The sequence below is a fragment of the Brachionichthys hirsutus genome, chromosome 9 (assembly GCF_040956055.1).
Source record: "Brachionichthys hirsutus isolate HB-005 chromosome 9, CSIRO-AGI_Bhir_v1, whole genome shotgun sequence".
Taxonomy (NCBI): Eukaryota; Metazoa; Chordata; class Actinopteri; order Lophiiformes; family Brachionichthyidae; genus Brachionichthys; species Brachionichthys hirsutus.
In genome coordinates, this window is record NC_090905.1 from 13,428,469 (window position 1) to 13,439,338 (window position 10,870).

The 10,870-nt window shown below is 41.9% G+C and overlaps 1 protein-coding gene across 1 annotated transcript in view; it reads right to left on the minus strand.

Annotated features, from left to right (window-relative positions):
- The window catches only part of tgfbr3 (transforming growth factor, beta receptor III), a 42,344-nt gene extending 39,754 nt beyond the window's left edge, over positions 1-2,590 (minus strand). The window contains exon 1 of the mRNA XM_068743403.1: positions 2,530-2,590. Coding sequence (XP_068599504.1) covers positions 2,530-2,590 — 61 coding nt within the window. The remainder of the gene's footprint in view (positions 1-2,529) is intronic.
- Between the last annotated feature and the right edge of the window lie 8,280 nt (positions 2,591-10,870).

A 10,870-nucleotide genomic window follows, 5' to 3' on the forward strand; every position in this document is an offset into this window, starting at 1 on the left:
ACAATGCCTTTTGGCAGTCCCCCCTCTTGCTGGCCCTGAAAAGCAGCGAGGATATAAAGACAACCCCTTGCTCAACTGTAGGGGAAAAAAACAACGACTTCTGGCATCACAGTGACTCGCATCTGCCAAGAGTATACAAGTATGCAGACAGAAAGTTGTTTACTTTACCGTCCATATGGACCGAGTCTGAGCACAATCCAGTTCCTTTACACTCGTTGTTTTATTTAACGATCCTGGTGTCGGATGACAGCTGAAGAAAGACTCGCGTTAATAGTAGAGAATTCCAAGTCCAATCACGAACACTGGTTTGTTTTTCAGGCACCAGTCTGGCCTTGTGCCTCCAGTAAAACCAGCCTCCTTCTGGAGCCGTTTCTGGCGAGTGCCTTAAATTAATATCCAGCACAGCTGCAAGGCTCTTTCTTAGCTTTATTAAAAAAAAAAACACAATCTTTGCACAAATCTCCACAATATATCCTTCACAAAATAACAATTTTTGGCAAGCTGAAGATAGGCAACCGCAAAGTGGTTGTGCGGATATGGGGAAAATTTATAAACAGCAAAAGAGTAAAGCAGCAGAACAGCGACTTGAAATATGAACGTCAAGGTGCTGTCGGTCTGGCTTTAAGAGTTACGAGAGGCCAGGATCCCGGATTGCGTTACGGCGAGCGAAGACTCATCGCAGACTCATCTAAACATTGCATAAGAGCTCTTATGACAATGTAGAGCGCAGATGTGCGTATTTACACAGCTGCTGCGAGACAACAGAAATAGACAGACCAGGGAGATGGAAAGGTGAAGGAAAAGATGAAAGGCCGGTGCGTAAAAATGTCAGACAAAAAAATAAATCACCTCCATTTAATAGGAAAAATATTATTTTGGGGGGGGTTGCGAGCTGTCAGCATTCATCCATAAACCACAAAGTGAACTCCAGTGGAGGAAAGGGCATTCGGCTGTCCAGCTGTAAACATCTGTCCCTAGTGGCATAGTATAACAATGCATTTGGAGGAAACCTTCATTGTGTTTAGATCCCGGCATTGTGGGAGGCATTATATTTGCTGTACCCACTGCGTAACTGGCTGCACTGCTATTGTTTGAATGAATGAATGAATTTCAGACCTCCACAAATCTATACAAATAATCATTAGCGGTGGCAATTAGACATGAAAAACCTAAACCGTACTTTTTTGGAGCTCTTTGTTGAATGCCGGGGGTAAATGTCACTGAAAAATCTTGATAAATATTATGTATTACTTGTCCAAAATGATGATGATGATGATGACGCTGGAGGAGGTTCAGGTATGATCAGTAAATTGACCCTTATGGCCAAGCTGCCTAGTGATGAAAGCCACCGGAGCATTTTGAAGCCAACGTGGAGATTTTAGCAGTGACAGAAATGTGATTACATCTGTTTGTCAGAAACGCTCCCAAGGTTCCGCCAGTGCTGATTCGACCGCAGCTGCGCTGCCCGCAAGGCGAAGATCAACATGTAATGCTGCAACAGGGAATGGGAAATGCAAGAAATAAAAAAGGAATGCATTCTCATTTTTTAATAGCCAACTTTGTTTTGTTTTGATAAATGTTTAGGTTTTCCCTTTTAATATTTGTGCTGTTGAACCAAGGCAGAGCCAAAATGCTAGCTGGGGAAGGCCAGGGACTTCCTCTAAAAGCTAAATAACAAGGCTGCCTGGCTCAACAGCAACGTCTGCAGGGCAGTCACCCAGACGGCAATGTCTCAACAATCACTGGAGGGACTCGGGGGATTACCGGAATGACTTTGGTAATCCCCTGATCAGCCAAAAGATTTATTTTAATATATCATAATTTGCTATAATCCTTTGGTGTGATAATAGCATCAGAAGCAGGTCTCTACATCCAAAACCTAACCTACTGCATGCTAATCTCAAAAGATATTTGCAGTGAGTGTAATACAAAACAACACAATGCATTGTTTCATTATACTGTATGTGCAAATGTAAACCTCAAATTGCAACTTGATGAACACATCACAAACTGAAAATATTTAAGAGCTGTTTCACCATTGTCCACTTTTCATTTTAATTTTCTGCAGCTATGCGTGATAAGTAGAGTCATTATCATTGTCGTAGCCACACATTGATAGCACACTGGGCCTTTCTTGCATTGACCTTTGTGCAGTTCATTTGGATATTCTTTCTCTTGCTCTCCCGCTCCCTTTTATTTGTCAGTTTAATTACAGTAAATCACTGTTTTTTTGGCATAACCTGAGTCCAACCCAATCAATCTGACATAGACGTAGGCCCGCTCAGTGTTTGTATTCTGAGATACAACTTGTCAGCACTTCTGAATGCAAATCCCTCATGATGTACACAGCTCTGACAAGCACTGCCTAGAAAGGCGTGCTCAGAGAAACAGTGGAAAATCCCAGAGTATGGGGTAAAATTGCAGCTGAATATATTAACTCCCGATACCAGAGTTGCATGGGTTAACATTAGCTAACGCCAATAAGAATTCGTAAAGAAAGAAACAAAGACAGGTCTTATCCGTTCTTACCTGCAGATGACAGGCAGCACATTGCAAGAAGCAACAAAGGAATGGAGGATCTTCTAGTCATTTTGTAATTATCCTGCCGCTTCTGGGACAAGGAATGGAGACAGAAAGGCCTTTGTCCTGCTTTTGGCAAAGGTCTCCCTCTTAATGGAATAGGAAGTCAGCTTCAGGATCTCGCTGCAAAGTGAACAAGATTAGACAAAGTCAGTGTTGAGCAAGGAAAGGCAGCATGGAACTGGGCTCTGCTTAACACGGCCCATGAGAGTGATGAGAAGGGACACGAGAAACAACAGTTTGGAGAGCAGTGGATTCATCCAGGGGAGTTAATTGGGGGGTCTTGCATGCTTCAAAGGACCGTGCTGCACACTCCATCCTATCCCCATTGTGAGTCATGGTGTGATGGGGTGAAGGACAGCTCATTAGCTGGCCACAGGTTATCAACACACTTTAACTGAGAAGAGAACGCAAGAAGACGCAGGATCAACATGACCTCACGTGAACGTTAACTTCAACCTAGCCACCGTGACAGCATAACAGATCCACGTGCTGAGCAATAGAGCTATAAAAGACGTGGAGCTCCTCTTATTCAATAAAAGATACAATTATTATTATTCATTCATTACATTAAATTAGTTTTCAACATGCAGACTGTGCAATGCGATGGTTTTAGAATAATGACATCATCTGCACTTTAATTATTTCCCTTAAAATCGCTCTTTGGCTATAAAATACATGTATTTCTGCCGCCCAAGGAAAACGAAGGCCGAGTGGCGATACCTCCACAATATTTTACACACAGCCCATTTTATATTCATTGTTTGATTGCATGGTTTTATTTTATTCTTGTTTAGTTACATTAAAAATCTAGTCTCTGAATTTTGTGATATTATTGTTGTTTAATTATTTTGGGGATAATATATTAGACCAAGTCACAGTGGCAGTTTACCAGCTGTGGAGGACCTGTGTTGTTGCCCGTTGCTTAGCCTCGTGTTATTTTGAACAGTGCTTAAAATCACAGTTCAGGCCTGATCCATAAATCAAATAAGCCTTATTCTGGTTATCGTGACTCACTGTCATTGCCTCATTTCCTCACAGCCTCAATAAAGTTCAGTTATTATGGAAACTTCTACTTGGAGTAAACCTGAGCTGGTGCAGGTTAACTGTCCCTGTAAGAGCCCAATGTTATGAGCGTGCCTCATGCATCAGGACCTTAATGGGAGTAGAGAGGCCATAGGGTGGCTTGTTCCTCCATCAGCTGCCTTCTTCAAAGCAGACAGTCAAGCTTGCTAGACAACCTCCTTAGCATTGGGATGAAAAAGCCCCATTGGCTCGGCAAACATCAGGAATAACTTGATTCACAAGTCCACTCCAGTGCAATTCTGGAAAGACGCTAGCCTGCACAGCCTTCACTTTCTGACTGTAATACAATCATAACAACAAAACGGAGCCTAAACGTAACCCTAACACAAACCACAAATACTGAATTGCCATTAAAGTCTTAAACGGCTAACCAATATATATGAGGGCTTAATAAACATTTTGCCTGTCAGCGGCTCTGAGGATAAATCACTGTACAGTCAATAGCCCAGCGTGTCAGAACGCCTCCTAGCAACAGCCCCCTTCAGATGTCAGTCAGCTGCCGGGAAACCCCCACTCAGAACTGACACCTACATGCTGCTATCACATGTGAGTCTCAAATAGAGTTCTATTTCATGCAAAGAGAATGAGAAAGGGCGTACAGAAGCTGCAGCATCGGGGGTTTTTTTTATTTGCCTCAATTATATTCACTTAATTGTTGAATTTTAACAAATATAGTATTTGAAAAGAACTGACATTGCTTTTTTTATATACTTGAGTAAAATACCACAACCTTCATTGGTTCTAAATAGCATCCATTTAATTAAATCTTGTTTTACTGCATTTTTCACATTCATCTGTTATTCGAGGTGTTTTCGCTAAAATAGTTTTGAAGGTAAGAAATAATACAGAAGGACGACAATGCAAACATTTTTTAGGCCAATACCATTACTGTCAAAAACAAATACCAAGAAATTAGCGAGTAACGTTTTGGGGTTTTTTTTGGGAATCAAGTTTATTGAAATGCACATTTCAAGACAATACAAATATCAAAAAGAAGAAAAAACAACAACAACAACCACCATCACACAGAACACAAACAGTCCCACCCCTGATAATAATTATATGTAATAACACAAACCTTTTGATAAGGATTTGTATTTTCAGACGTTTTGTGAAATCATGCTTACTCAATAGCATATCTTCGCCTTTTATTTGGCGATCAACTCACATTTTGCAAGCAGAGACATCATTTGACTAATAAATACAAACATTTGGCTTTTTCCATCTCTGCCTTATTCCAGGCTGCAGGGGACGTCTGAAGTCACGACCAAAATATATATTTTAGCCAGATGTGGTCCAGAGAAGTTCATGCAAAGAAGCTCCTCATCACAAGGAAACTGTATCTGCACTCGAGATGCTGGGACAGGTTTTTCACTTGTTCAGTTTAAAGGCTGCATTTCAGATTAGAGGGGGAAGGAACAGATGTGCATATCTGTGATTCGTGGCGAGCCATGTAGAGTGTACGTGAGGTGACGCACAAAGCAGAGGTGCATCGCTCTACTTGCAAGCAAAGGACAAAAGCGTCTCTCACGAAGTTGAAGCCGCAGCGGCTGGAGAGTCCTTTTGAAAGATGGCGACAAATATTACACCTTTCAGCTAGTCGAGGAGAACCAGCGCTCTCTGTTGATTCATGCCCCTCCGTGACCTTCATCTCCTGCACCTCCGTGACCTTCATCTCCCCTCTGACCAAAACGGAGTTCGCTGTGCTGAAATAGTGTCGATGAGGCAAAGACCAAATCGAAAGGAAAAGAAGGTAGCATTCAAGAAGCGGAAACATTCTGTTGGTTAAGGATGGAGATGAAAGACCTGTTGCTTTTCTTATTATCACCCAGAAGCAAACACACTTTCTTTTAAAACAATTAAGATTAAGATTCTAATCAGCTGTTCAAAGTTACATTTAATGCAGCAAACTACCTTTTTTCAAACTTGCTTTGGTCGACCATGTTCTACGTTACGCCACGGGTCAAATCACCTCGTGTGACTCCTCCTCGACCCTGAGTCTAAACCGAGCAACGACTCACCCAAAGATCTGGAAAGCCCATCAGAACAGGCTTACCACCCCCCCCCCCCCACACACACACACACACACACATTACCGAGCTGCATATCTGTGGTCGCTACATTGTTGAGGGTTTGTACTGTATCTCCGTCATCACATACGAATACACAAGAGTTGCTACAACCAGAGGGCAAATACGATGCTCCCGTAATTACAAAGCCAGCTGTAGGACGTTAAGACTAACAAATGTGACTCTAGAGTCTTCCAGACGTCACGGAGAGGTTGAGGTGATCTCGTGACCTTTTGGAAGATCGAAGAAGAGCTTTTCCCCTCCTTCATTGTGAACGCCAAGTCCTTCCATCGCGAAAGCTAAACTCTGAGTAACCAATTACAGCTTTCTCTGTCACAACGCTGGAGCCCACTAAGAGGACACAGAAACCACGAGTAGGATCCTGAAGTAAACAGCCTGACATCAGAGACCGGCCACGAACAGATCAGAAATCCAGTCTGCAGTAGTCACAAGAGATATATGAGATTTATTGTCATGCTTAGAGCAAAAATAACATGATGTTGTTTACCGAATAACTAAGAATTTGGAGAAATTTTGAGAAATTTTTTCTGTGTTGTATGTAGATCATGCAGTATAATGATCGCATGTTTATTGTACACTTTGAATTTGAATTTGTTGACTGCTGGTGGAACAAAACGAAAAAATACTCGAAACACTGAACTTTTTTTAATTAAACTTTACATTTTTGCGTTTAACTACTCATCGGTCAATAATTGATGTAATGATCGGGACGTATCTTGAAGAACGATTTACATGTATCCCTGGATTCAGAGTTGAGAACAGATCAATAGGCGATCAATAACCGGACATCACGCATCGCTGTTGGGAAGTGTTCGCACCGCAATCCCACTGTCCCGCAAATGAGCGTGACGCCTGAAGCGTTCCGCTCACCGCTCCGCTGACAGCCGCAGTTCATCCCACGGGAGAGCGTGAACCGCCCACGGGCCAAGAGGTTCGCTTTAAGTTATCGGGATGAAATACTTCTGCGAGTACTGGTACACGCAAGCTGTACTCCAAGTTTATGCCGCCTTCCACAATAAAATGCGCCCATGGAACGACTATCGCCGTGCGTCAGCGGCTCGCTTAGCTTCAGGAAGCCGGGACGCCGCACGTCAACGGAGAGACAGATGTTGCGCTGGATCCGATGCCGGTTAGGACATCTGGAGAGGGATTATTTTAACACTATTCCTCAGACAGACTTCTAGAAACAAGCCAACGGTGAATGTTGCGTGTCAGCTGCGCTTTCACGTACCTGTCGGTCTCCGGGAGGATGTCCCAAGTCAACTCGGAGTGGAAGTCGCTCTTGCGGATGCGAATATCAAGGAAACATCCCGTTGTTTGTGGAAAACTCGCGGCCGTGGGGTGTGTGAGCGGCCGCTGTCGCTGTTTACTTTCAGCTGTTTACCACCATCTATGTGCCTTTTACTGGGGGCGGGGCTTAGGAGGAGGAGGCAGAGCCCGGAGCGAGATGGGGCTCCTCAGGGTCGGATGCACGGTCCCCACGGGATTCCACGCAGGACGGTCAAGCCCCCCCCCCCCCCCCAGTCATTTATACTAATTTGCGTGGGAAATATGATTTTGACCTGATTTGTCTTAGCACCGAAGACATCATTAAAAAGTGTGCCATTACGCACAGAATATAAATAACACATTGTAACAATCACCTGTCTTTGAAAGAAGATGGGATCTAATCAAGGACTTGCTTAATAATGTCACAAACCAGCTTTCACTATAAGTTATTGCAATGGCAATTCATTGATGCTGCGTAAAGCCGGTCTCAGAACAATGTTTGTAGTTGCTTTTTTATTTGTATTTGTTCTTTCGTTTTGTTTGTTTTTCTCTTAATAAAGTTCAAAAAAAGAAAATAGATGGATGGATGGATTAAACTTATTTGGCTTACTGGCAAATTACCAGATACTATCAGTAGTTTACAATTATCTAAGTCACACAATAGCAGCTTGGATAACTCGCTGCAGTGTTTCTTTTTTTTCTATTCAACAAAAAAATGCTTTTAATGACTCCTAACATTTCAAAATGTTTTAAACTTCTGCATAGTGTGCTTCAAAAGAACATACATGCACAAATCGCATATTAAAATATCCACCTTGACAGACTTAATTTATCTGTATTGTTCCAAAGTTGCTGTTTTTATTAGGTCTACATTTATATAAGGGCTCTCTCTATACATATGATATACACACTACAATACAGGAAATGTCAGCTCCAGTGGAGCTCGGAACCATCCATTGACCACACACAAAATGTGTTCTGTCTAATGAAACAAAGATGGAACCATTGGTACCAAAAATACCAATTGTATTTTTTGTAGGAGTAATAATGAAGCTGATTCTCTGATCCACAGAGGTTCTCTGTGTCGAGACTCCCGTCAATGCTTAAGTTTCTTTTTAATTCTATTGATTTTTAGTGTTTTCCTGCAATAATATCTCCTGTCATTTCAGAGCCTTCTCCAGCTCCCTGCACTCAATCAGGTTAATCCCTTTCATGTGTTTCCTCAGTCACCTGTAAGCCATATCTTAATGAGTCTCCGCTCTTTCAGACTATGGCAGATTGTTAGTGTTCGTCCTACTTTCTTGCGTTCCTGTTTTCTGCCTGATTACCGCATGTTCTCAACTGTGCTCTTTAATTAAATGCAGGCTTTGATTCTACTCTTGTGTCGTGTTTTTGGCTCCATCTGTCAGTTTTGTCTGAAGCGTGACGCTTTGGCTTCCTCCCAGCACCACAAATATGTAATAGAGGTGAATTGGTGATTCATAATCATCTGTAAGTGTGAATGTGAGTGGGAATGCTTGTTCATCTTTCTAGAAGCTCCAGTGAGGAACTGGTAGCTTGTCTATTTCTAATAATTAATCGACATGGAGCATTCAAAAGCTTTTCATCACATCATGATTAAGGAGGATTAAGGAGTCAATGGAAGGATCTGCTGACTCAAGCTTTCAGTTGGCCTAAAATCAAAAATTAAAACTTGATCGAATTGACTTTTCGTATTACACAATCAGCGGGTCATTTCCCCATGTGTTCTAATTTAAAGTGTCCCTCAGTAGCATGACAGAGGAGATTAATCTCATTGTTGAAAGCATGTTTTTTTGTTTTGAAATGCTGGCTTTCATGCCATAAATCAAAGCGGAAGCACATCTGAACTCTATTCAAGCATGATTAATTAAAAATTGAACCACATGCTCCAAACATCGCTAAATATTTGAACAGCAACATATGGAGCAGATAATTCAAAGAAGAATTCATTCAAACTGAACAGCCAATTCATTACAGATAATAGTTTTGTTTATTTAAATCTAAAATTTCACCTTTTCATTTGCTCTGCTAACCACAGTAGGTAAAACTCACACAATGATTTAAGTAATATAAGTTTTTTTTGTTTTGAGAGAGAATTATAATTCAAAATCCATCATATTACACACGAAAAAGTATACTGTCGCAGTGGGGGGTGGAAGTGCTTAACTATATTTAGTAAAATAATACAATGCAAAAGTGATCCATTAGATTGATAGTTGAGAAAAATATGGGTTTATTCAGAATACTAATGTGATGTTGCCCCACAGCAAGAAGGTCACAGGTTCAAATCCGACTTGTGGCCTTTCTGTGCCTGAGTGGGTTCTCTCTCGGTTCCTCCCACCACCAAAAACATCCAAATTAAGTGAATTGGTTACACTAGATTGCTCATAGGTGTGAGTGATTTTCTGTCTGTGTGTGGCCCTGCAATGAACTGGCGGCTTGTCCAGGGTGTACCCCGCCTCTTGCCCATTGACTGCTGGGATGGGCTCCAGCACGACCCGGTAACGGTAAGCGGTTAAGAAGATGAATGAAAGAATACCAAGTGCCCGTTCTACATTATTGCATATCTTAAGACTGGATGAAGTATTTTTTTTACTGCTTAAGCAGCATTTCATGCTGACTCATTAACGATGAGGCGCTAAATCTTCTACACCAATGTATCACATTATACAAGATCACGACACGCCTCTGTCCCGGCTGCCCCCTTTGGTAGGACGGTTGAAAGCCAGTATTTTTTGACACATGGTTCCATCTTGTGGACAAAATGATAAACTTGGTGTTCCACATGCAAGTTATAATATTGCTTGGAAAGACAAATGTTTGAAAATGGTCACTGATCTTTGGGTGAAATTATTTTGATATCAAAATACTGAAACGAGCACTTCAGAAAATGCTACATTGTTGTTAGTTATTATCATGCAGCCAAATATCAAACAAAGATGATTATTTATGGAGGAATTGGGTTTGTGATTGTATTTTTTTATTTTTTTCTACCAGTTTATGTCGATTCCAACAACTTGGTCAATAATAATTACAGTATATAATCAATATCTGACATGAATCAGTAGATTTTTTTACATTTCTGTTTGAAATGTGAGCAAAATGTGTAGTTAATTATTTGTTCTGTAAATCCCACTAAATGATTGTGATATTAGGAATACAAAAACTTGTTTTACGATCTGGAATGTTACCCGGAGCAGCCAGTCACCGGCCACTCACTGACGCACAGTGGAAAATAGGTTTGATTTTATCTTTTATTTTATTTATTTTTTGCATATTTTTTCGCCGCGCGGAGACCGTATCAGCTGTGCGTAATTACGCACGAGCGCACCTGAGAGGGAACGTTGCTTCTCGGTCAGCACGCGAAATCATCCCTCCGCCCACCCACACCCAGTTCTCCGTCCGGTCCGTCAGACACCTGAGTGACGGGGAGCTGCTGCCTGCTGAGGCCAGCGAGGCCGCTGACATTGTGTCCGGAAGCTTCGGTGATTTATTTACACCCATCAGTAAAACTCCAGGATCGTCTCAGGATACAGAGTCGCCATTTCCCCCTGGAACAACCAAAGAAAAAAAAACTTTAAAAAAAAAAACCACTCGTCTCTTTTTAGCCGTGCACAATTCCAGGAGACACTTTGGGTTATTTTTTTCTGGCATGAATTAAATTCCTTCGAGCGCACTCTCTTCACTGGAATGCGGAGTCATTACGTAACAGGTGCCGGTGATGGCGCGTGTGACCAATCAGCTGTCGGGGCTCGTGCCGCGGAGTATAAATGTGACGCAGCCGCCGGACAGCCGCGGCTAATGAAGAGTCGCACGCACGATCC